Source organism: Chanos chanos, chromosome 9, assembly GCF_902362185.1.
Source record: "Chanos chanos chromosome 9, fChaCha1.1, whole genome shotgun sequence".
NCBI lineage: Eukaryota > Metazoa > Chordata > Actinopteri > Gonorynchiformes > Chanidae > Chanos > Chanos chanos.
In genome coordinates this window covers 7435277-7461643 of record NC_044503.1, presented here as the reverse complement: position 1 = coordinate 7461643, position 26367 = coordinate 7435277, and the positions used below count along the sequence as shown (strand labels likewise).

The 26367-nt window shown below is 43.9% G+C and overlaps 2 protein-coding genes across 3 annotated transcripts in view; one reads left to right on the top strand and one right to left on the bottom strand.

The window, feature by feature from the left end:
• Positions 1 to 12641, top strand: part of fnbp1l (formin binding protein 1-like) — a 32020-nt gene extending 19379 nt beyond the window's left edge. The window contains exons 2-15 of one of the 2 annotated variants that reach the window (XM_030783976.1): positions 1070 to 1185; positions 3513 to 3563; positions 5441 to 5588; positions 5787 to 5849; positions 6579 to 6683; positions 6789 to 6917; positions 7149 to 7295; positions 7877 to 8080; positions 8618 to 8770; positions 10119 to 10228; positions 10321 to 10453; positions 11037 to 11137; positions 11509 to 11651; positions 12246 to 12641. In XM_030783976.1, the coding sequence (XP_030639836.1) occupies positions 1070 to 1185; positions 3513 to 3563; positions 5441 to 5588; positions 5787 to 5849; positions 6579 to 6683; positions 6789 to 6917; positions 7149 to 7295; positions 7877 to 8080; positions 8618 to 8770; positions 10119 to 10228; positions 10321 to 10453; positions 11037 to 11137; positions 11509 to 11651; positions 12246 to 12424 (1782 nt within the window). In that variant the 3' untranslated portion in view covers positions 12425 to 12641. The remainder of the gene's footprint in view (positions 1 to 1069; positions 1186 to 3512; positions 3564 to 5440; positions 5589 to 5786; positions 5850 to 6578; positions 6684 to 6788; positions 6918 to 7148; positions 7296 to 7876; positions 8081 to 8617; positions 8771 to 10118; positions 10229 to 10320; positions 10454 to 11036; positions 11138 to 11508; positions 11652 to 12245) is intronic. The other variant, XM_030783977.1, reaches the window with a different exon arrangement.
• A 5426-nt stretch (positions 12642 to 18067) lies between these two features.
• bcar3 (BCAR3 adaptor protein, NSP family member) overlaps positions 18068 to 26367 on the bottom strand; it is a 31561-nt gene continuing 23261 nt past the window's right edge. Inside the window, 10 exon segments of the mRNA XM_030784695.1 lie at positions 18068 to 18390; positions 18626 to 18832; positions 19184 to 19295; positions 19422 to 19593; positions 19886 to 20001; positions 20596 to 21085; positions 21087 to 21366; positions 21973 to 22073; positions 22609 to 23048; positions 26081 to 26209. Of these exon segments, the coding sequence (XP_030640555.1) occupies positions 18215 to 18390; positions 18626 to 18832; positions 19184 to 19295; positions 19422 to 19593; positions 19886 to 20001; positions 20596 to 21085; positions 21087 to 21366; positions 21973 to 22073; positions 22609 to 23048; positions 26081 to 26209 (2223 nt within the window). The 3' untranslated portion in view covers positions 18068 to 18214.

Genomic DNA, 26367 nt, shown 5'->3' with positions numbered 1-26367 from the left:
CGGTTTTGTTTCAGACTGTTTGTGTTCGTCCGTAGACTCCGTGCAATTGGTTTGTTATGGTACTGTAGCACTGTGTGAAACTGCGTGAGGTTTCACTGGGAAGGCCTGCCCATTGTTCTCTCACAGAGGAAGTGGGCTGGCAGTGTTCCATTAGCCTTTGCTCAGTCTGTCTAGCAGAGCTTGTGCCAACTCTCCCCCAGCATAGAGCTCTCAGACAGGGCTACAGGCCATCGGTGAGCCTCCTCGCCCCGTGGAGCTTCACTGGAGACTTAACAGGAGGAAGTCTACTACCAGAAGCCTTTGAACAGACAACTCCTGAACTGAGATCTGACTCCAGCTCTTGTCTCGTATCCCAAAGCACCTCAGGAAAACACTGATTTCTGTCAGCTAAATCTGAGACAGGGTTGTTTTTTTTTTAAAAGTCTGTAGGAGCATTGAGTCTCGGATCCCAGGGGTTGAATATCATGAGCCTCTCATCTTCTCTGCGAGGTTAAGGTTGAAGGCGTCGGCCGGACAAGGCTGTATGGTCGATCGAGTGGAGAGGCTATAATGTACAGATGGATATTCTGAGCCCGCTGTTTCGTCTGCAGCAGCGAGATTAGCAGCGTCAACTGTGCGTTCTGTCCAACCGCGTTGACGGCCAGCCCGGACGGCGTGGCGTAGGCTGGCAATCACTTTGCCTCTTCAGGCGCTGACTAATCCAGTCGTCTCCCGTCTGTCTGCTCTGTTTCCACATCGCTACGTAGCTACAGCCTAGCAACATAGAGCGTCGCGTGTGCAGTCTGTGGCACACCTTGAGCTGAATTACGCTTCTCTGGTGGCCTATTAAATCTTTTCTGTGTTACGTCATCATGTGCCCAGCATGCGCAATATCTTTTGATTTATTTATTTATTTATTTTTGCTGGTATGGGCATACTGATGTGGAGTAGAGCGTTTGCAGTTTAGTGCACCCACATCGAAAAGGTTGAAGACATTTGCATAAACCCGAATCATTTTCTATTATCAAATGATATTTACTTCAATAAGTCAAAAAAAATGTGCATTTTTGTCCCCCTTTTGTCTTTACAGGACCAGTTTGATAACCTCGATAAGCATACGCAATGGGGGATAGACTTCCTGGAAAGGTATGCAAAGTTCGTCAAAGAGAGGCTGGAGATAGAACAGACGTATGCAAAACAGTTGCGGTAAGAACCTATTTATAAACTGCCTTGACTCCCCTGCCTTCGGACTTTCATCTGCTGAATCCACAATGAAATCTTTTGTGGGTTTTCTCTCTTCTTTTTGGTTATTGCTCAGTGTTCACTGACACTACAGTGGATGCACATTAATGTCATGTCAGTTTGCTGTTTTATGATATTTTACGTGTGTTAGTGACTCTCAAATCCGTTGAAAAAAAAGAAAAATTGGAGGGAGTAAAGTGAAGTGGTCAACACGTTTTTTTTTCTTTTATTATTTTATCCAATTTTTAGTCTCCAATAGCAACGTTCAGTCAGTTCGGTTTAACTTTGTCGAACTCTCATAAATTGATGTTTTCACCAATGCAGACTGTAAAAAGAGAAGAGAAGAGTGGTGAAATGCGTGAAATTGAAAAAGTTTTGTCGAGGTCTTTCTTCTTACAGGAAATAGTTTAACTTTATACACGCTCATATGTGCCTTCTCTCTGGGGTTTGTTTATCAGCATCAAATTTTTAAAAACTCAGCTTTCTTTTTTTTTTGGCTATTGTTGAAACCCAGAACCATTTGATCATGATGCATATTTTCTACAGATATAATTCATAACATCCGAGAAAAGATACGGATGAATGAATGAACAGATGGCCTTCAGTGCTTCGGTACCGTTGATGTCATATCCTGCTATTATCAGTTACCATTCATTCATTATTAATATATTGAGGTTAACCGTGGGTTAAAGTGAATTAAACATCAAAGTTTAAGGGCAGTACAATAGCGTTGTGTGCTATGACCACAGTCTTATCAAAGAGGAGTAGAGCTTTACAGAGAAGGGGCCAGTTGCATGTAAATGAATACCAGCCTATCAACAACAAAAGCAGATATATACTAACGGCATAAAAGACAGCAAAGCGAAAATGGAAGTGAATGTCGGCGAGCGTTCTGCTCAGCACGGGGAGAGACGGTGGAGTCTGCAGAGAGAGAGAGAGAGAGACTCTTAGGATGTCAGACTCTTCCTCAGGGCTTCGCTGGTTTTAAGATGTGATCAGACAAATCGGGCCGTGTGGTCTGAGACACGCAGCGGCACCGTGTCTCTCTCGCTCTCTCGCAAACGCCCGTTCGGTCGCTGCAGGACACGCGTTGAGCTCCAGCTGCGGCCTCTTATATCTCACCGAGGAACACCCCGCGCTGCTCCCTCCTCCGGGGCCGCCTCCTGTTGCCTAGATACGGCTTTGAGTCCCCCCTTCTCCCCCTCCCCCTCCCCCTTCGCTCCGAATCTCTGTGAGAGCTCTACAGTAGAGGCGCATTCATTGTACCTGCCTGCCATAGAACCAGGCACACAGAAAACACACGCACACACACACACACACACACACACCCAGTCAGATGGCAGGGAATGTAATTAGGTTACATGGTCTGCTGTATTTTTCCCTGAAATGAGAGTAAGAAAGGGAACAGCTGTTTATTTTGTCATAGAAATGTTGATATTAATATCAAGAAAAGTTCCACAGCCCTCACATTCGATAACTGACAAAATCATTTTAATAAGCTGTGAACCGGCATGATAGATTTTATGAATAAACTCCCTGTCTGATCATGGGGTTGCCTCTGCATTCATAATTCATACTATCATAAAATCTGATATTACATGGGACCCAGAGTCTCCAGTTTGGGCACAGTTCCTTTATTGGAGGGGGGGGGGGTGTGATTTTATCAGACTGAGGTTGAACAGAGCGGGTGGGGAAGTGTTCCGCTGAACTGCTTTTGAAGTAGAAGTGATGGGGAAGCATGTCTAAGGGAAGCGTCAAAAATCATTAGCTAGGCTCAGCAGGAGGAGGAGGAGGGGGGGGGGGGGGGCTCATTGAGGGGAGGTGCATGGTTTATTTGCTCCTCACACTTCAGACTCCGTTCCCTTAGGAGCAGGAGCATGCCTGAATGGAGGCAGTAACGCAGGCCTCTAGAGGATTCACTTATCAAAGAAAGACTTTTGGTTATTCCTCTGAACGTATTAGTTTGTACGAAAAGAGAAATTGTTATGCCGGCGGTTTTTTGGTTTTTTTTTTTTTTCTTTTTTGCTCTGGTGGCTCTGACCTACTTTAACTGTCAGATACTTTACAGGGGAACCTAAAGGTTCCACAAACCGTCTGAACAATATTCTTTTGTTTTTGGATATGATTCAGTTTGACGGGATTACATTTGTTGTGGTTGCTTATTTGAATTTCTTTTGTCATTAGATTATGATGTAAAATAGAGATAGAAGTGGTTCTCATGTGTACTTTTTATACCTGCTGTTACACTCCCTCTCTCTCTCTCTCTCTCTCTCTCTCTCTGCAAACAACAGAAACCTGGTGAAGAAATACTGCCCCAAGCGCTCCAAAGACGATGAGCCTAGGTAAGCCCCCCCCCCCCCCCCCCTTCCAGAACGTGAGACTTTCTTTTTTAACAGTAAAGGTCACCTCATTTAAACAGACAGCGCTGCGACCCTCCCATTTCGTAGTCCAGTCACTGAAAATTACTCTGATAAACCCTTGCCCCGGGCCAACGGAGCTCTTTCAAATTCTCACTCAGCTTTAACTCATTACTCGAGCTGTAAAAAAAAAAACAAAAACATTTCTGCTCTGATGTACTTCCCCCATCTGACTACATGAACTTGGTCTGGTTTTTCTAGTAATAACAGTGCATAAAAAAAACTGTAACCACAGTGATATTCCATTGCAGTTTCACACTGGCCACTGACACACAGAAATGATGTCAGAATCCCTGGCTACTCTCCCCTTGCACAGTGTCTGTGTTATTACATATTAGGAAGAAAGGGAGGTGGTACAGTAGTGTAGGACATAACTACAGGTCCCTCCTTTATCCTCCTAATGAATTACATTAGACATGCACCATTACTCCTTCTGTTCCTCGACGCTTTGCGCATTCCTGAGCGGTACACGGCTTCACAGCCACTGGCGTTTTAATAGAACGCCAGGGATGGTGGAGGAGGCGGGTTTACTTTTCGACTACGGGTGGTTGAAGCGCGTCTGTCCTGCATGACGGTGCAGAACCGGTGTTTGTTTGCGGGGGATGGAGAGGAGGTGGGGGGGGGGGGGGGTGTGGGGCGGGTGGTTTTTAATAAAGATGTGATGCAGGGCCGTGGGATACCCTGGCTTCCAGTCAATATAAACACAGGGTTGTGCCTCTGTGGGTCTCAGGGCCTTCTCTGTTTCGCCGCCAGTCTGAGGAGAGAGAGAGAGAGAGAGAGAGAGAGAGAGAGAGAGAGAGAGAGAGAGAGAGAGAGAGAGAGAGAGAGAGAGAGAGAGAGAGAGAGAGAGAGAGAGAGAGAGAGAGAGAGAGAGAGAGAGAGAGAGAGAGAGAGTGAGTCAGAACCTGCTCTCCTCTCTCTGAGCTTAATTTTCATGTGCGTCTGTACAACACCGATAACGCGCACTGTACTTTATCAACGTTGAGGGGGTTGGAAAGGCACTCTGCCCAAACCCACTGCAACATTAGTCACTGTCGCTCTGATATGAATATATGCGTTCTTGATAAAGGACGCTCTATGAATAGATCTAATTTGTAATTGTGTTATGCGGGTGAGATGTATACAAGATGACCAGAATGCCAAGAACAAGGAACCACTCAGGATGTTGAGATGAAGGAGAAAAGAGCATTTGATCTGCTTCTCGTGACTTTTCTTATTAAATATTATGGAATAAGAAAATACACCCGATTAGATGTAGGTTTGTTATTTACTCGGTGTCAGTGGGGGTACTTTGAAATCGAATTCCACGTGAGCACGAAGAGTAATTTTGAATTGGAATAACAATTTTTTTTTTTTTTTTTTTTTCAAAGAAGCTCTGGATTCTTGCTGAGAGCCGATTGGTCAGTTTCCTAAATGGAAGGTACATGCATCAGCTGAGCAAATAGGAAACAGCTGTATTTTCATAGACGAGACATGAGTGTTCGCTTTAGGAGACTGACCAGTCGCCCCATAGCAAGAGGCTAAAGCTTTTCCATATTAGTCTGGCAATTTAAAGGTAGTGGGAAAATCCTACTGTAGCTCCAGGTGTTCTCTTTGACATGCAGTCATTGGCCTCCTGAATTTAAAATATCACAGTAATAAAAATTCCTGAACAGTGTCTAAAACCGTTTTTTTGGTTTTTTGGGGGTTTTTTTTCAATGTGCTGGGTTCTTGCGAGTGGGAGACATTTGTGCCCAAAGCAATGTCCTAATAGTGAGTGTGTAGTGACATAATTATTCACATGAGTGTATCCGTCTGGGCAGGTTCACATCGTGCCTGTCTTTCTACTCCATCCTGAACGAATTGAATGACTACGCGGGTCAGCGGGAGGTCGTTGCCGAGGAGATGGGACACAGGGTGTATGGGGAGCTGATGAGGTATTCTCAAGACTTGAAGGCTGAGAGGAAACAAGTGAGTGGTGCTGGTTCATACAGCTTCAGTGTTTGACTTGAAACCCCATTGTTTTATAGTGCAATAGATGAACCCTAGGCATATACAGTTCCATGATTTAATTAGGGGATTTTAATTCATGTCTGTTTCTGTTTGTGTGTGAATGTGTGTGCGTGCGTGTGTATGTCTGTGTGTATGTGTGTTGTGTGGACTCCACAGCACCTCCAGGAGGGCAGGAAAGCACAGCAGTATCTGGACCATTGCTGGAAACAGATGGACAATGTGAGTTCCATTCCATGTGTGTCCACGCACATGTGCTTGTGTGTGTCTGTGTGTGTGTGTCTTTGTGACAGTAGCAGAGTGTGAGATTCAGGGATCGTGTCACACACGTACCTCCAGCTGCGACTTGCTCTCCTTCACCAACATCCACATCTGAGTGTTTGTGTGTGCGCGTGTATGTGAGAGAGAGAGAGAGAGAGACGGAGAAAGAGAGGGAAGAGGAGACCTATTGGCAGATGCTCCAACTCATGCTCTCTTTGTTACAGACACACATACACCCGAACACACACACACACGCGCACACACAGAGAGAGCTCCGCGTTCCGGCATCCATGTAGCTTCCTGTCTGTCAGTGTGTCGCAGTCTCTAGAGCGAGAGCGTTAATGCAGCTCTATGGTTTTATGTGGCTGTGGCCAGCAACAGCTGAATCTGGCACTGAGAATTTCACTGCTCTAATGTCTTAGGTATTCCTTTTTGTTGCCGTGTCACGTAATGCAACACAGATGTTCTGGCAATCCGAAAGCACAAATTTCATCATGTTTCTCTTTTTTTTGTCTCTCCCTTGTTTGTTTATCGATACTTTCTCAGAAACTGCTTCAGTTTCGTTCTGGTGTTTATCACGTTAATTGATAGTATCCAGCTTCATACGGTGATTTGAGCTCCATTCACTTGCTGTTATGTTGTTAAGAGACCTAACATACATTAACATACACGTGTTTGTGAATCTCTTAGAGTAAAAAGAAGTTTGAGAGAGAGTGCAAAGAAGCAGAGAAGGCACAGCTCAGTTACGAGAGGTTAGACAACGACATCAACGCTACCAAATCGGAGGTCGAGAAGGTAAGAGAGTCAGTCATCTTCCCCTCAACGCTGGCTTTGGCAATGTCAGAGTCTGAAGAAGTATGAATCCTCTGGCAAATCTTTTCCCGTTTTAAATACTCTTAGGCCAAGTCCCAGCTGTATCTGAGAACGCACATGGCCGACGAGAGCAAGAATGAATACGCTGCTCAGCTTCAGAACTTCAACTCAGAACAATGGAAACACTTCAATGTCAACATGCCTCAGATATTCAAGGTAAACCCTTATCGTTTTTTCACATGCTCTTTCTAAACAACCTTGTCCTTCGGGGATAAGACCTCTACGCTCTCTTTGAAGTTGACTCTTTGAACATCACACAGAAATATATGGAATATCTAGAGTATTTCCAATTTGACATTTATGTAAAATATCCAAAATATGACATTTGGGGTTTTTTTCGATGATGATGATGATGATGATGATGATGATGATGTTCCGTCCCTCCAGAATCTTCAGGACATGGACGAGCGGCGGACGGTGAAGTTGGGTGAGACGTACAGGAGCTTCGCCGAGGCGGAGCGGAAAGTCATCCCCATCATCTCTAAGTGTTTGGAGGGCATGGTGACTGCCGCTAAGAACGTGGATGAACGAAGGGTGAGCCCAGAGCCTGCGTGGGCGGCAGGCGGAGCGCTAAATTACTCATCCTCTTCGAGCGGCGGCCAGAGCTGAGGCAATCCGTCCCTCGGAGCCTCTAAACGGCTCCCGAGCGACGGTCTCCACCAGTGTTTCCGTCGTTAGCTGGCCCGAATCGCAGGCCCTCCACCTATAACTAGCCAGTGTTGCGCTCGTGTTCCATCAATGTTACATCAAGGTTTTTTTTTACACTGTTATGGCACTGTTACATTGACATATGTGTGCCAAACGTTCTTTCCACAACCTATCCAAATCCTTTCCACAACGCATTCTTCTGTGTTCTATTACATTTATGTATGCCTCCAACTGTCGCTCATACCGAAGCTTACAACATAGGAGTGTCCTAGACTGTGTTTGGCTAATGATCTACAACTTTGCCTAGTGAAGTCATAGCACTCTGCACACCCATAAGTAAACATGTTGTAAACCGCTTGTCGTTTATCTTTCTGTGTTACGTTTTTTTTTGTGACAGTCTTTTTTTTTTTTTTTTTTTTCCAAATGTGATATTTTAAAGTTTCTCCTTCATATGACCGTTTCCACAGGACTCTGCAATTGTTGTGGAATCTTTTAAGTCGGGTTTCGAGCCCCCTGGAGATTTCCCCTTTGAAGACTACAGTCAGAACATCCAGAGAACGGGATCCGACGGTACCATCGGAACCCCCAAGAACGAAAGCGGGAAACCAGACCCCAAACACACTATCAGCAAAGCCAAGAACAAACTCTGGCTCTTTGGGAAAAAACCTAAGGTGAATCACACAAACACACACACACACATTTTCACCTCACTTTCATGTGCTGCTGTATTTTGGCTGACTAAGCTGCACTGTAACCACGTACGGGCAGAAGTAGACCAGACTAACCCTTTGTATTTAGTGCTTCCCGTTCTGTCATGTAAACTCAAAGGTTTATGTGTTCAAAGCAGGTGACACACATTCTAAATCAAGATTATACTTTGACTTCCTTTGGTCATAAAAAGGAGTTAATCACTAACTTGTTGATTCCCGTTTCTTGTTGCTCTGGCTTGATTCATTGGGAAATGTTTAATTGTAAGGAAAATACCTATCCTACCCATCTCACACTGTTAGCTTATATCATTTTTATAATATGTTTTTTTATGCCGTTGAAATATTATTTGTCTGTTGTTTGTTCTGAAAGATTTTATTTTTTTTTTTTTTGGTTCAGTAGTTTGAGTAGTTTCAGTAATTACGTTCATCAGTTTGTTTGTTTGTTTGTTTGTTATGCTTCATTTAGTTGTTGGTCATTAGTTTTCTTTGTTATCCCAGCTCCCACCTTCATTCCCCCCTCCCCCCCTCCCTAGCTTTTCCTCCGGGCGTTTCCAATCTCGCAAACTTGCCGCTGATCAGATAGCTAACTATCTGTCTGAAATGAGAATGGTCAAATCCAAGATCCCGTCTTTCAGGGGTCTAAAGCGTGTGGTAAGAGCTTAATTGTGTGTGTGTGTGTGTGTGTGTGTGTGTGTGTGTGTGTGTGTGTGTGTGTGTGTGTGCGCGTGTGCGGTTTTTGGGGGTTTGCAGTGATTTTGCTCTCCTTGTACGCGAGTCTTTTTGCTGTAGTGCTAATTTGCTGGGGTGAAGTCAGCAGTGTCTGTGTGTGCAGTGGGGTAGACTGGGCTTGGAGGGGAACCTGGGGATTTTTGGGTGTTTTTGTTTGTTTGTTTGTTTGTTTTTTGCTGTGCTTATGTTATGATGCCACATAACGCCTCATATGCCTCACCAGATTTTCTGATTTCTTCCTGGCTGGCACTAATACATCTTAAACAATCTGCTGTTGAATCGAACCATGGTTGTTAAAATACATGTGTCAACTCACATCATCGACAGAGAACCATAACCTCAGCACTCAGTGAATGAATGGCTGAATGTGATGTGATAATCAGTTGGTTTAGCTGATGCATGACGGGTTATGATCCTCTCTGAGCCCAGAGCAAGTGGCCGGCCCTCCGTCGACCTTTGGCTGACAAAAACAAAACAAAAAACGAAAAACAAACAAAAAAAAAAGCATTCAAACACAAAACCAAAGAGAGTTGAAATTCCCCAGACGCTCCAGCAGTGGGACCCATGATCTCTGAAGCACAGTCTCGATATAAAAGAAAAAAAAACAACTTTTTTTGTTTTTTTGTCTTCTTTTTAATGGCTTGGTCTAACCAACACTACACAGTGGTCTATGAAACAGGTAAGTGTGGTAGTGTAGTCTGCAGTGCCATCGTAGTGGCTGTTGTATCCCCTTTTGTTGGGAAGATCCCTTTTGTTGAGGCGAGAATTCCTTTTTTTTTTTTCTATGTTAATGACTTTTCAGTCCCCCTAGAGAGAGAGGAGACCATTCCTTTCATTTCACAGTCTATGGCTGAAAGATGTCTTTCCCACAGTTTGGGTTAGTGTACTGTAAATATGTCGGACAGTAGTTCCCAAAATACACGAGCGTAGAGAGGAAAACTGTTCTCATATGTACAGATAGCATTATTTCCTCACATTTAAAAATAGTTTTGTGGTCCACAGTTTCATTTTTCTTGGTTTAAGCCATAAATGAACTTTTTAGACTCCGGGAAAGGCATTTCTCACTCGCACTCACTCTCTCTCTCTCTTTCTCTCTCTCTCTCTCTTTCTCTCTCATCCAAATGCACTCTAACCCTCTCGCTTTCTCTCTCTCTTCTTCTCTCTTTCCATCCTTACTTCGCCTGCAGTCTCCTGAGTGTTTAGCTCCGTGAGTGCAGCGGTGCGGAAATAAGAACTATCGACAGTTAACCTTGTCCCTATCTGTCTGCAGGCACCAACAGTAGAAGACCTTAGCCACCTTCCTCCTGAGCAGAGACGCAAGAAACTGCAGCAGAGGATTGACGAGCTGAACAGAGAGCTTCAAAAGGAGATAGACCAAAGGTATCAAAGCCGAACGCTCATCGCCGTAGGCCTTTTATAGCGCTGAGCTGCCGTTTGTGAGATGTTTCTGACCGTAACTGTTCTGGTCTCAGGGATGCACTAAACAAAATGAAGGATGTTTATGAGAAGAACCCTCAGATGGGAGATCCCGCCAGTCTTCAGCCCAAAATCTCCGAGACCATGTGCAACATCGAAAGGCTTCGTTCCGAGATCCACAAAAATGAGGTAACCCTCCCCAGTGAGGTGCCCCCATTATTATGGTCATATAAGGGAATGCGAGTGTGAATACACACATCTGGATCGCTTAGCTGGAACACAGCTGCGAGAGCTCTGTGTGAGAGCGCCCCCTGCAGGAGGAAAGGACACAGTGCCGTTCCCTGAGGGAACAGCTGTTTCCCAGGCTGATTTCTCTCAGGATGTTTTCCCGCTTCAGGAAGACACAGAATTATGACCTTTTCAGTTCTTACAGCTCATGAGCAATAGAAGGAAATTGTGAGGAGCCCTTCAGCTTGTAAGACCAAAAAAAAAAAAAAGGAAATATTGCAATTATTTGAAAGGAAACTAAAACTGAAGAAGGAACATTGTGCTGTAAGAACTCAGCAATGGCACGTTTCACATAAAAATTCATTTGAAAGAAGAAAGAATAAAAACAACTTGAATAGTCTGTCATTACCCAAACAACACCCCCCACCACCCTCCCCCCCCACACACACACACACACACACAACCCCACCCCCAGTTGTTTAGTCTCTTCATTTCGTTCCATGTTTCTATCTTTTTTTTTATTTCCTTTCTTTGCGTCGGACAGAGCTGGCTTTCAGAGGTGGAGGGGAAGCAGGGTTCTCGGGGAGACAGACGGCCCAGCGCAGACGTAAACCACCACCACCACGCTCCTCACGGCAGAGAGAGGTCTGTGCTCAACCACATTGTCATTCATTACACACCAATGACCGTCTAACAGGCTTTAAGCACACGGCTGCTTCTCCTCTCAGAACATCAAAGAAGGTTTTCACTGCAGTGCGTCCTCTCGTATTTTTTTTTTTTTCTCCCCCTGTTTAAACGACGATACGATTGCACCAGACGTTTTTGCTGATTACGTACTCATAAAAAGAATACGTACAGTTTTGTTATCCTACTCCTGGCCTGATTAGCTTTTTATCTTTATTGTTAAGCGCCTCTCTGGGATGTCCCGGGATGCGTTTTGTGACCTCGTGATGGATATAAAAGCTTTTAAATAAACTCGTCCCGTGGTTTTGTGTTTGTTTATTTGTTTTTCGTAGCCCTGAGGGTAGCTACACAGATGACCACAGCCAAGAACACCGCTCTCCGCCTCAGCCCGACCCACACGAGTTTGATGACGAGTTTGATGACGACGACCCTCTTCCTGCCATTGGCCACTGCAAAGCGCTCTACTCTTTTGACGGTATGAAACCAAAGGAAAAAGAAAAGTGATGACTTTCTTGAAAATTTGATGCTTGTTTTGTGCACCATAGACTGAAGTCCTGGATCCTGAAACTATTTCTTCTTTTTTACCCTTACCTCCACGAACGTTGATAACATCTCCATAGGGCTGTTTAGCGAATCAACAGATTTGTAGATTTTTTTTATTTTTGTTTTAGTTGATTGTCAAAATGCTAATTTTCCCAAATGACCCACAGGGCACTCAGATTTACTGCGAATTAATGCTCCGTCAATAACATTGTCTCTGTCAGCAGCAAATTTCCACATAACTGATTTTCAAACCGTCAAATGGGCTTAAAGTAGACCCAAATTTCAACATGGGTGAATTTTTCCTTCTCAGTATTTCAGGGTCTAATTTCTGTTTTTGTACATAGCATTGTAAATTGTTCTCCACTCTGTATACATCATGAGGGATACCGTACTTTTCTAATGAGATTACGTCATATTAAGATTAGATTACCGGTGTGTGCATTTCCTGGCTTCTTTGGTTATATGTCATAGCGTCTTTTTACATCTCGGGGTTGCCTCAAACGCTGTCACGTCTGTGGTCATCCAGGCTCGAACGAAGGCACGGTGGTAATGAAGGAGGATGAGGTTCTGTACATCATAGAGGAAGACAAGGGCGACGGCTGGACGAGAGTACGCAAGCAGACCGGGGAGGAAGGCTACGTCCCCACCCTCTACGTGGAGATCACGATGGAGAGGAACAGCAAAGGTGCGGTCACGTACATATGACATCACTCACGGGGATACCCTGTAGGGCAGTGACCTTCCTCAAACCCCTCCCCCAAACCAACCCAAGCCCAACCCAACCCGCCCTCACTGGGGCCGTGTCCCCCAGCGCGACGCTCCTGTTCACTGTGTGAGCTCTTCGGACGAAACAACAGACAAGCATGCTCAAAACTCTCGTTGAAGTAAACCTCTGTGAAGTAGCCACGGATACCGTATTATAGCTACGTACAGAGGGTCGTTTTTTTGTTGTTGTTGTTTTTTTTCCCCCTCATCTTTTTGTTGTAGCGGGACACGCAGGAAGAGAAATAACACTAAAACTAATTTTATTTGGATTGTTAAAAGTTAATGTGTTTCTAGTCTTAATATTTTTTTAAATACATGATCTTTTATTTAGTTCACGCTCTTGCAACGTTCAGACCCAGACCTGTATTGATCGCTCATTGACCTATTGCCCTGAAATTTACCGAACAGAGCATTTTTGTCGTCTTTTTTTTTTTTTTTTTTTAAATAGTAATAACTTTTTTTGTTGTTGTTCTGAATTGGCCCGTTCTCATTCTTCTCCTTTGATACTTGTAAATATTGTCAGTCTTCTGTCATGTTTTTACTGTTTTATCAATGGATCTTTGCAGATGTTCGTGTTTGTGCAGTAATACAAGTAGGGAAAAACATGCTCAGTTCTGTCCTTGTACCTTCAGCTCTCTCTTGCACATCACACACGCATTTTAAACACTGTTACGCAATTCCCTCTGCCCACACTTTCTGTTTGAGTATCTTAACTAGATGCTTTGATTTTTCTCCCCTCTCAACTTGCCATTCCTCTAGCTTCCTGTAGATGGCAGTCTATTCCCAGTTGTGCCAACCTGCACTTTTCCTATACTATACCAGCATACTGGAAGCGGGGGTCTTAGCTAGCAGCCCTTCAGAAAGCTGTGTGACATGATATGCATCTGTATTACGTCTGTATCATACATTCACTCTCAACACACAAACACACACATACATGCACCTCTACATCCGCATCCACACGCGATCGCCCTCTAGTGGACAGGTGAAGGCTTTTTTTATTTATTTTTTTGCAGCTGGACTGGTGGTATCTGGGATTCTCCGTTTCTCTGTTTCTTGTGCCAGTTCTTGTCCTCCGTGTGTATTCTCAGAGCAAGCTGGCTGAGTAACTTTGTGGTCTCTCTCCTCTCTCTGTGGCTGCAGGTTCCTGAGTGGATGTGTGGGGGTCAGTGGCATTGGGCGAGGCTTTGGTGGCGGGAACACTCTGCTCTGAGCCTTTTTCTTAAAAAAAAAACAAAACAAAAAAAAAAACGGGGGTGTAGAGGAAGCTTCTGTAAAAGAGGGGGAGGGGTTCCCAGAGCGTGAATTAGGGAGAAAAGGCTGCATGTTTGCATGCTGACATCCATTGCCATTAACATCATACCATTGTAACAGAGACTCTTGGAATAGGTCTCTTGGGGGGTGGGGAGGGGGAGGGGCAGGATTTGGGAGGGGGGAGGGGTTGGAAGGGAAGAAGGGGCCTTTAACAATCTTTACAGCACCCAAAGCACTCTTAAAGGGCTGAAGAAAAGGACAGAGAGAGGGTAAGAGAAAACTCGTAGTTGTTGTTCGAAACTGACGTCAACTCCAAGACATGCCTATCGCATATACCATGTCAGAAAAGATACTATCCAACAGTCTTTAGCACTAACATCCTGCTCTGTCACACTCTCATCTCATTTGCTTCATGGGCGGGGGGAGGGGAGGGGGGTGGGCATCTGCTTGTGTCACACCATACACGCTTGCCTTAACATGCTTATGCATGATCCACCCCCCCCCCCCCCCCCAAAAAGAAAAAAAAAGAACAAAACTCTGTCAAAACCTTAATGCGACATTCAGAACTGTCTTTGAGGCCTGACTAAGTCCATTCACTCACTTCTAATCCCTCTTTTCCCTGCTTTCCTCGGTCATCTTTCAGTGTCTTGTTTTGTGTTTTTTTTTTGTTTGTTTGTTTGTTTGTTTTTTTCTGGCCACATTCCATGTTGCGCCCTTCCGGAATGTTAACTGTCGTGAATGTGCGTTGTGCCATGCCAAGCATGTTCTATCAAGAATAGAGGCAGGACAGGATGGCAGTAACCATGGCGATATCCCCATAGCAACACAACCCCCTCCCCCGCCCCCATCCCCTTCATGCCTTCCTCATCGCCTTCGCTACAGATGGATGATCTGAGGCCGTGGCTGTTGCAGTACCATCTTTGGCCGACAGGGGGCGCTTCAGCATAAAACGAAACTTCACCGTACCAGGCCTCCCGAACCAGCGTACAGTACGTCAACACTCCACTTCTTAATGCAGTCTCTGCCTTAGCGGTCGTCTCCATTGGACGGAGGGCCTACGGAGGGCTTACTGAGTGCCGGTTTGACTCAGTGCTTTATACACAAGAATGCTCGACGTTCTGCTGTTGCTGCCCCTCTGGAGAATCGAGAAAGCTCAGACTCCACTTGCCTCCATTTCGTCACATCCCAGGTGCTTGAAGAAAAAAATATTGCTGTGGCTTCACAACTGCTTCAGACCTGAGTGGCATGTCTCTTCAAAGTGCGTATATTTGTGAATGTGATTTCTATCTATACAGAAATGTATGCACATTGACGTGTGTTTACATTTTATGTATATATACATATATGTAGTTAGTTTTTATTACTGAATTGTATGTATTAACATCTTTTTATTTCATACTGAATGTGTTTTTTTTTTATTGTGACTTTTTATAGGGTTTTTTTTTTTAATCAAGAGAATAACTCACCCTTCAGAATCATGCTGTTGGCTCCAAGTAACCATTCCTTTTTTTGTCTGAACACTATTCTGATTGGAGCTCTCGTCTTAACCAATGCACTTTTTTATCCTATTGAGTTTGAATTTGATTATGAATGCATGAACAAATGGATGAACGAACGAACGAATGAATGCATGAACAAATGGATGAACGAACGAATGAATGAATGAACAAATGAATGAATGAACGAATGAAAGGTGTTGACTCCTTGTGCTACCTTTTGTATAAATGTACAGGAAGACGATGTTGACCACTAAGTTTTTAGATGTTTTAATGATGAATAAGAGCAACCATCCAATAAACCCTGAAATGTCTTTTCTTTTGTTTTTTTGCCCGTTCAGAAGCTCTGGAGTGTACTTACTCTTGTAAGAAACGATTTCTGTGGCATTTCCACAACATTGTTAGCATTAACGTCAGATGTGTTTGTATGGAGCGTCTTTGAAACCTTTGCCATTAAAATGGCTTAGCATTTAATAATTTTGTTGGTCTTCTGTGAACTAATAGTGTCATATCTAATTGTCTGAATGAATTCCAGATTTTTAAGTTGACAAAAAAGGCTAGTAGTGTAACGCTACCAGTAGCTTTTATGCTATTGGTTGACATGTAACCTAATTAATACTCTGAAACTGTGAAAGTTACATTACTGTGTCTTCTCTTATTAACGCTTCCTGTGTTTAAATGTTGAGCTGCTCTACTTTTGATACAACCCCTAACACATGCAATACTCTATTCGGTATCTTTGTGGGAGAAATATCCCTGTCCGCTACTATACATCCCATGGGCTTTTTGTTTGTTTGTTTGTTTGTTTTCCCCGTTTTTGATCAAATTTATTTTGTAGCTCTTAAAAAAACCTCTCACACGCAGAGCTGGAGCATTTGCGGATTTCCGATCCTCCCGTATTGCAGAAAATCAAGGTGTTTTAGGTGATCTTCAAGGCCTTGGTTAACTCAATGAGGTACACTAGATGAGTGCTGGAGCTCAAGTTTGTGTGTATTTTGCCTCAGCAAGAAGAGGGTTGCTAACTGTTGGCCTATACACTGACTGCAGCCTCATGGCAACGTAGAAGTTGATAGACGTTTGAAAACGAATGGTTAAAATGCAGGCGGTATAGAAGGAGACTATACAATCGCTGCGCATTTCTGCCGCTCTGGGCTCCTGTCAGACACACCCTAATGATTCAGCATGTCAGGTGTGCTGTTGACCAAACAGGATGTGGAGACATCTGACACTCTACCCAAAGGCATCAGGGGTGGAAACCTGACCAGAATATGTTGTGATAAATGGTTTCTCTTCGATCAAAACCATTGCTAAAATGATTTTAAGACACCCCCCCCCCCCCCCCAAAAAAATGTTATGTCCAAGTTAAATCAGTTTAGCAGCCCTATTACTGCCTCAGTAAATTACCTAAAAATATTGAACAAAAAGTGTTTCTCATTCGGTAAGACATTGGTCTCACCTGAGAATGTGAAACTAATAATGGGTTTTTACTAATGACTCTGCTTTCAACTTCATAACCGTCATCCCAGGCGTCGTGCTCACTGTTCAGTATAACGATCTCTGCACATCGTCTTTTTTACTTTTGAATGTTGTGATGTGAGAAATTATGTTTTCTCTCTCTCTCGCTCTCGCTCTCTCTCTCTCTCTCTCTCTCTCTCTCTTTCTCTCTCTCTCCTCTTTCTTTCTGAATAAATTGTTCTAATGAAATGTTTAATAAGGCGTTTGTTATTTTTTGTCTATTAAGCAGTATAATCTCATAATGATATACTTTGACAGATTTGCAATAACTCCCAAATTTAATTCTTTAACGATGACGACATGCAGCTCTGAGAGACTGTTTATAATAGGTTACTTGAGCCTGTAATGAAATCAGTTTCATGAAATTATCCTTAGAATGATTAATGATAAGAAATAATGACATTCATTGACATGATAAACCTATTATGCATTGTACTCTTCTTCCAAGATTCCCCCAATGCAGCTGATTCAAGGACCACAGACACATTCTCATATGTATAGTTAAAAAAACAGTTTTTATTTAGACCTTGACCTACTCATTTCTTGACAGTTCATTAAAAAGTTATTAAAATTATCATATGACTATTTACATTTTAATAATATTTAAGAAGAAAATATATTACACAGTCTAGCATTCACATGCTTACCTTATTAATGATTATATACACCATATTCCACATCTGGTTAAGCAGATAAACACAATTTTTTTTTCCTTAATGATCATCTGCATATACTATGATATGAGAATTACACAGTTATAGACTTAGTTAATGTACAAATATTATGTTTTAAGAGTACTTTCAAATGTTTTCAGACATTTCAGAAATAACCACCAGTTTGAACCTTCATCCTGTCTCCTCTGACTCTGACAGGCCCCGTTTCCCTCCGTCACCCAGCCCTTCAGCTTAGAGTGTTAATGGTTTCCCCCCCCCCCCCACCCCACACAGTATATGAATACTACACATACCTATGTCCTTTAACAGAAAACACTTCTACATACTCCTACACACTCCTCTGACTTCAAGTCGACTTATCTTTGGATACTTTATTGAAATGGTCTGTACTGTTCTCCAGAATTTGATTTGTATAATTGGTCGGGACGAAGAACCACAGCGGGAGAGAAATGTTATGCCGTTACTACAGAGGCAGAGGCTCCTTAAGGAAGTCAGTGGGGAGTGTCTCCCTTATTTTATATACGTTCCTCTGTCTCACGTGTACCTGTTGAAATACAGCTACAACCCGTTCGTTACGTGTAGACCACACCTTGGCCTTTAGAACGAACAGGTGAAGGAAGTTCGTTTCATCTTTTTCCAGTGAACTCCCAGAGAATCTAGCTCAACTGGGGCTTCTTTTACCCCTGTTTAAGGTGATTTTTTTTTTTGTCTCCGTTTAAAACAGTCAAATGTCTTTCATTTCTTCGGTACGGTCCCTCGTCCTGCGCCCCAGGTCGGGGCGGACCGTCTTTTTAGAGTTCTGTGTGCTTGACAGGAGGTTCTAGTTTTCTGGACAGTGCGGTCAGGATGAGTTTGAATTTGTCGTATCGTTCCGTCTGGTTGACCGCCGCACCTCGGCTGCCCCATAACAACCGGAGCTGGAAGTCGGTCTTCATGATCTCCAGCAAGTCTTCATCTGGTTTAAAATCTGAAGAGAAAACAGAGACAGCTTAAAGCACGCCCTCCGTCCAACCCCGGTAATGAACCAAACAAAACAGGTCTCCCCTAATGACCCATAGATTAAACTAATTACACAATTGGTATCCAACCCACTCAGCCTTTAGCCTTTTAACGGCTTTTGTCTAGAAATTTAAAATTGCACTCATATCTCTTGACTTTTCGCATTTCTGCGCGTTCGAAAGGGAAGATATCGCTCTCTTTACCTTGCAGGGTGCGCTGCGCGTTGCAGCTGTAGGCGTCGGCGTTTCGGGCTACCGCTCGAGCCTCCTCCAGGTGCCGAAGCATGATCTCACAGCCCTGGTCGTTATTTTCCCAGAGTTCCATGCCTTCGAAAACCACAGCTGGTCGCTCCATTAGCGTGAGCAGGGGCATCAACAATGGAACGCTTGCACTGCCCTTAGGGAGCTCCACTGAAGACACAGAGAAGATAAGGATGTTATTTTACCGGCAGTCTTAAAGAGGAAAAAGGTGTTGCTTCAATTTTTTTTCCACGTGACTGTCAGTACAGTCTGATGTTAATTCTAAGTCGTTGTTCGGGAAGGCATGTTATACCGTGCAATTTTCAGCTCCACTACGAAATCAGTTGGTTTAGACTTTAGAGAAATGATCTGATGAATGATAAATTTACTGCAAAAGATAATAAAATCAAATATCCATGCCTGACTCAACCTGATGTATTCAGAGGGTTGTACGTAAAAAAATGTTCAGACACACTCCCCTTGCTTTCTTAAAGGTACCTGGAAGGAGAAAAACAAACTCACCAGTTCCTTCATATAGGCCTTTGTAAAATGGCTTCAGGGACTTCTCGTACGTGATGGCTGTCTGTGTGTATTTCCTCCGTAAGGTTGTCCAGGTGTGGTCTAACCTCGTGATCTGTAAAACAAAAATAATGAAGAGGAACGAACACTTTTTAATCCAACTTCAGAAAAAAACGTGCGACTGACGTTTAATGCTTGTCAGTGCTTTCTGGAACAGAAAGCAAGTTGAAAAGTGTCTTACTTGAGGCATGTCCAATGCTTTCATTATGGAGGAGAATGCATAAAGGTCCCCCATGGAGTCTTTGAGCTCCAGTGCTACCAGGATAATGCGGTTTAGCGTGGCTGCCCTCTCCTCCAGGCTTCCTGTGCAACCCAGGATGTCTACAGCCACCCCGATAGCCATGGTGCTGTGCCTAAACACAGAGAGAAATTAGAGATGAAAAGAGATGAATTCACTGTCACGATTACAATGTCGAAGAATACCGACGAGATCCAGTTTAAACGAAAAATGACAGATTTGAGATTCCACAAATCCAAATTAGAGATCATGTTTACATCTGCTATGTAAATGTGGCATGTGCTCAGGTGAAAAATATGTCTAAATTGAAAGACTTCTCTTGTCATGAACTGGACAGAACAACAGAATGTAGGTCACCATGGTAGCCAGTATAAGCTTGTGTTGAGGTGTTAACAGACTGTGTTTACCTTTCTATGAGGTCCTGACGCAGCTGTGCACCATGAGGAAGCGTCACAAGCTCTAAGCCAGAGGTCACGCCCATCTGACCTTTCATCTCTTCGGAAACATTAAGTATCCTGGCAACCTGCCAAGAGTACATACAACAATAACATTGCATTATTTCACATTCGTGACTAACAGACCACTAACGTTACCAAGACATCTGTGTTTAGAGGACTGTCAGTGAGGCCTAGAATATCGTGGTAAAATATGTTAAGGATATGAATATAAGATAAATATGTCCACTTTATCTGCTGAGTTGTTTTTTTTAACATTCTGCCCCAAACACCTAGGAACTGTTTTTCACTCATAATATTTATCACATGTCTAAATTCTTAAAAAAAAAAGCATATAATTCAATTCTAATCCAACAAACAGACTGTTGCTTTTTACGCTGCTCTTTAAATAACACAAATAAAGATATTTCTTCTCTTTCCAGACACCTAGTCACAGGGTTTCTTCTTTTTTAACATGTTTGGGACTTTAAGATAATTGCATTCATCTGCTTTTTCTGGCCTCGTTGTGTGGCATAGCTACCCTTTGATATCCAAAGCCTCACCCATCTGGCATTGGAATCCTGGCTTTTATTTTAAGTCTAAGCTGTCGGCCTACTCGCCTGGAGATGATGTAATCTTTTGTGACTGCGGTCAAATGGTTGTTGATGAGAAGCGGAGCATACCTGACAGTCCGCCAGAAGAATATGCTTAGCAATGGACTTGTGGTCCTGACCGAGCAGTAACTCTTTGGCCCTCTTCAGCACGGACATCTCCAGTGGCTTGTTCTCTGAGGGGAGGAGTCTGAACCGAGTATCTCCTGGTCTGAACGCGGACACCATCTCAAACACGGGTTTTTGGAAGCTTCCCGTCTTGTCTTGCGGATGCTCTTCTCCGTCCTGCTCCTTTTTGGACTCTTCCAGGTCCACCAGTCTTTGGACGTCCTCAGGCTCATCCTCTTCGTCGCTGCCGTTCTCCAGGGCCTCGATGGCGTGGTGATAGGAGCTGCGGTCTAGTTTGCAGCTGCCTTTCCAACTCTCTTCTTCTGTCTTCAGACGCTCCACGTAGCCGTTAGCATTGGGCTGTGAGCTGATAAGTTTTTCCTGCTCTGCGGGACTACCGAGGCTCAGGTCACAGTGTCTCGACTCCGGACTGGACTGCTGCTGTTGGGGGGGGGGGCCGCTGTTTCTGAGGCTTTGGTGGGGTGGCAGGTGGCACGAGAGGCTGCAGGCATGGAGATCGCGGAATCCTAATGGAAGGGATCTTGCTGGGCTTGGGGGGTGGCTTAGGGCAAAGCTGGCTGTCGGAACCGCGGATGGCCTCCCCAGCCTGGATCTCAAAAGCCATCCTGCGCGGGACCGTCGGGCTCAGAGCCGGCTCGCTTCCGGTCCGGAATACGGGTGACTTTGGGCAGGACTGCAGCTCCATTGGCTGGGTCTGGGGCTGCTGCCTGGAACCTAGAGAACAGAGGAGACACTTTTAACATGGAAAGCACGTCTCCAGCTCTGCACTGTGTGTGTGTGTGTGTGTGTGTGTGTGTGTGTATATATATATATATATATATATATATATATATATGTATATGTGTGTGTGTATGTATATATGCATGAAAAAATGCATTTCATTCATTCAGCAGCTCCTGTTTTGATGTGCTGAGAAAACTTCACTGTGCTCTGTGCATCGAAAGCTTAATTATATGCCTCAGTCACTGACTGGAATGCACAACCGCAGATCTCTCCCATCTTTCAAGTCTTTTACTTAACTGACACAAACACAAGGCGTGTCTATGTCCACTCTCAGTCTAAATTGCTCTCAGTATGCTTCTGGAAAACAATTATATGCATTTCAAGTCCTTATTCCACTTCAAGCGTCAAAGCTGACAGTACAAGGTGAAACTTTTACGGGAGGACGGCAAATCAACTCTGAAAAACTCTGCGTTTTTGTACGAAGCAAACACGAAAGGAAAATCACAGGTTTTCAGGGCTGTCAGAAGTGAATATTATCAGAAAGGACAGCATGACAGGCGGAGGAAACGGTGAGGTAGAAAGCAGACAGACGCCTACCGAGCGGAAGAAAACTCTCCGACTGGTGAGTTTTCAGGGGTCGTCTTCTCTCCTGAACGTGATTCAGACACGCGGGCTGGCTCCCACATTTGTCTTTGTTGCTGTGAGGGAAGAACAAAGAGGTCAGTCTGATTGAATGACCTTCAGTTTGCTCCGCTATGATTGGCCGTAAAAAAAAAAAAAAAAAAAGACACTGCGTGTATAGAGCGAACCAAAACGAGAAATCTGATACGTTGTGTGTATGTTTGCAAAAACGAAACTTGTAATTTTGAAAGAGGTTTTTTTTTGTCACGGTTTGTTTTGGCAATGCAGATTCCTATCTCCATTCTAAGCTCACACACACACACACATACAGGAATACACCCTTTCTCAGCCACAGTGAGAGTTTATTTTAGACTTCCAGACAGGGCCAATGTAATTATGCTGTTGCTTCACGATGACAACAACACATTCAGAGTCCAAATAAGTATCATATTTTAATGATGTTTAAAGTCAGACTATTTAAATCCAGCCACCTATAATGTATAACACTATATATTAACAGCACTGTTATTAATAATAACAAAGCTTTCAAACAAGTAGAGGTTTGGCTCTCTATACCAGTGATGTTGTGTATGCCCACAGCATATCTCTTACCTAAGGAGGTTTCCACGGCCGAGGGTGTGATCCTGGTTGTGTCCGTTCATGATGTTGAGGCTTAGTCGCTTAGAATTCTGAGCGTTTCGTTCGTGATGCCCCGTCTCCACCCGGATAGAACCCACCCCGTACTTCTCTTCCAGGCAACGCAGCGGCAGCGCCCGATTTATGGGCTGGAAGATGATGGCACCCACCACCTCGGACACGGGCTCACGGTTCCCCACGTAGTACCTCACCAGAGCAGGCACACTGTCGAAAGCTTCTTTTTCAAACAGATACTGCACTCGCGAGTAGGCTTCGTTCATGGTCACCACCTTCTTGTTGATTTTGAAGTGTTGTGGGCTATTTTTCCACTGGCAGGTAAGCACATAGTTCCCTGGGCTGGACAACGAATCACGGATCAGGAAGTCCCCGTCTCTCTGAACCAAGTTCTCTGCCACCTGAGGAACAATTGCACACGGACAGGAAGGATGCATTAGGAGTCAGGCTGCTTTTCCACACATCTGTGTCTGCAGCTGTTCCCATGCTTTTATTTCTGATCATATAACACGTAAGCCTTTCCAACTGGGCCCTCAGGGGTTCTTGTTACCATGGGATGATGTCACAATATCGCTGTTCTCTTAGCACGGAGCCCATTGGCTGAAACTCAACATGAACCAAAACCTGAGAATCTGTCACATGGTCGAGTCTGCTTGAACTTGAACTTGTGCAAGAACCACCTCTTTCACACAAAAATCCCTCCCCAAACTTATCTTCCGTTTAATTTAGGGGTTCTTAATTAAAGTATGAATGTTTATACAATCTTTTTGGTGGGTTGAAGGGCTCAGACATTTAATTAAAAATTGGGATTTAAAATGTAGCCTTTTTAACAATCAGGCATCAGTAGCAGCAGGAAGAGGGTTATTAGACATGATTAGGATCTCTTAGCAACTAGACTGTTTTCAGAGTGGTTGCGTAAAAGTCTTTTCTTCTCAAATTTGTGCTGTGTGGACACAGTCTTAGCTAGGTCAGTGCTCTACTTTGTCACATGCCTGCAGCCAGGCCTGAAAACAAACTCTGTTTGTTAAGCCCAGGCTTAAATATGAATATGTTTACCCATAAACCATACTGTTCAGGTCCTTCTGCTCCCTCAAAGAAAGCAATTCATTGGAACAAGTGTGACTGACACCTTTTAAAAGTCTTTATCACTATAAAAGGTTCTCAAGAAGTCCACTAAATTAACTTATGGAGTTCATTTCACTCCACATTATTTACAGTGTCTTGAGAAGTAATCTATAATAGTTCCAGTGAGCTGATAACGTCCTGCCAATTTCCCAGGTAAGTGATAAAAGCAGTTCACCTCAGGTGGATAACCGCTACATGGTGCTATCTGCCACGTGTCTCGTAATTGTAAATATATCTTAAAAAATCTAAACAAATCACATGATTCTTGGGAATTTTGGGGTTAATAACGACTACACGTTTCCTTCTGTTAATAGATGACAAGCGAACACTAAGTAAATGAGTGACTCATTGCTTTTCTTTTCCTTCAGTTTGTTTCATTTGTCTTTAATCAAGCTGGTTCAACTCGTTCCTACTCAGAGCTGTCTGGCTTCGTGGTCATACAACCAGAGTCAAGTCCTACGTGCTGCTGGTTGCTTTGTGCTACCAATACCAGGGCGTGTTTTACACATTCGCTGAGCTGACCTTAACAGATAATGGCATGAACGTCGCAGCTCATCGCTCAAGGCCTTGCAGAACCAATACAATGGTTTTGGCAGGAGACGTGTGGGTCTAGTAATGTCCTGCTGGGTTCCACAGACCCGATAGCATCGTGCTGTTGGTAGTGTATTTAAGGTAAGCAAAGCAGTGGCTGCCAGATTAGGGGCACAGTGATATGCTACTGAGTGCCATAAACCCAATAACGTCCATAGCGGCAGTGCTAAATTTAAGGTAACCAAACCAGATTGTATGAGACTATTGCATAAATATGAGTCATATGGTTAATGGTGGCTGTTTCTGCATTACAATCACATTAAATACACTCTAGGGGATGTCGTTGTACAGACAGGTTGAGGCACAGGCCCAGCACCTCAGAACGAGACTTCCTCTTCGTGAAGACACGTTGACAACAGGGGAATGGAACATGACTACACCGTATTAATTGTGACCTGAACCAAAACTCTTGAGCTTTGGTTCAAGTAAATGATTTAAGGTACATGCGGGCAACTGTGAGTCTCATCAGTTTGTTGACATGTTCGGTCAATGACCTCACCGGAGTCAGGTTCTGTAATTCTGTCTGACGGTGATGTTTTGCAATCCCATTATTCATTACAAGAAAGCCTTTTCAAATCCTCACTGTTTCATTTCTTAATCGTTGTTGTGGTTGTCGTCCTAGGCAGGTCTTGATGTGAATGTGGCTCTACCAGTCCTGGGCGGGAAAGACTTTTTGGCTCCTAGAGAACCAAGCTGGAGAAGTGAACAGCTAACCAATGTCGCAGGGTGTTACAAGTGAACAGGGTGTCCCTCTAAACTCTACCAGCTAAGCTTATCACAGCTCTGTTCTTACTCAGGACCTTAGCTAATGTGCATCATGGATTTTCAGCTTGTTTTCAAAACAGGCCCAAAGCCTTCAGGGAGGGTCAGGGTACTGTCATTCTCAGCGAACCACAGGCCACAGAATTCCATGCTGCGCTTCGCATGAGCGCTCTCCATAGGAAACCTGCCACCTCTCCATGTACTGAGAAATCTAACATGTGGGTCACAAGAAGAGACAGGGCACGGTTACACTGACCCCCAAACCCCCACAACTCTCTTCTTACAGCTGAAGAACTTAAAAGGACTGCCACCATTTATCCATGTTATGTTTATGAAGTATTGCAATAGCTTTGGCTTTCCTGCCCCAACAAGGTCAATATGCTACCCATATTTTGGAGCAACAGTTTCTTGTTAACAGTCTACAGAAGGCAATGAATGAAACAGCCAGTCGTAGTGAGAAACTGGATTCTAAAACCTTTGTGTTACATGAGGTCTAAACCCCCGTGAGCTTTGCTATCTCCCTGAACTGGATTTGTGTCTCAGAGAGATTGGAGTCCGAGCAGACAGGGCTGCCTGGCTTTATTTCATTATAAGTTTTTACAAAGAAGGCGAATGTTCCTCTGCCAAAGAAGAGGCATGACTACCATTTCTGAGTGTTCCTCAAAATCAGGAGCAAAAACAATTTAACAAGGGGGGAAAAAAGCCAGAACAGCTGCTGAATCCTCAGTAGCACACTACAAACAAACCTGAATTCTAACAGTTTGAAAGCGGTCAGATCGAATATATACCAACTTATGCAGTAACACAATGTGTTAGGAAGAACAGAAACTAGTAGGAAATCACCCCACATCTTGTTACTGTGTTTTTTTATCTGATACTATCTAGAATCATTTCGCCGGTATCCACCCAGTACCCTCCAGCCTGCACTCAGGTCCTTAGCCCTGAGTGGTAGTACCTGTCTGGGGATGGCTCCGTGATACCAGGCATGACTCCGGGGCTCCTCGCTGGCCAGCTTCAGCTCCTCTTCCAGCTCCTTGCGAAGCTTCTCCGGAGGGCCCTCCATGATGTACTTGTCCCGGGAGAACTGCACATAAATGGGAACAAGAGACTCTTTCAGTAACGTCAGATTCATGGTCACACTGCACACAAACTTTTCATGTGCGAGTGTGTGTGTGTGTCAGTTAATGCCAGAACACTTCTCGCTCTCGCTCTCTCTCTCTCTCTCTCTCTCTCTTTCTTTCT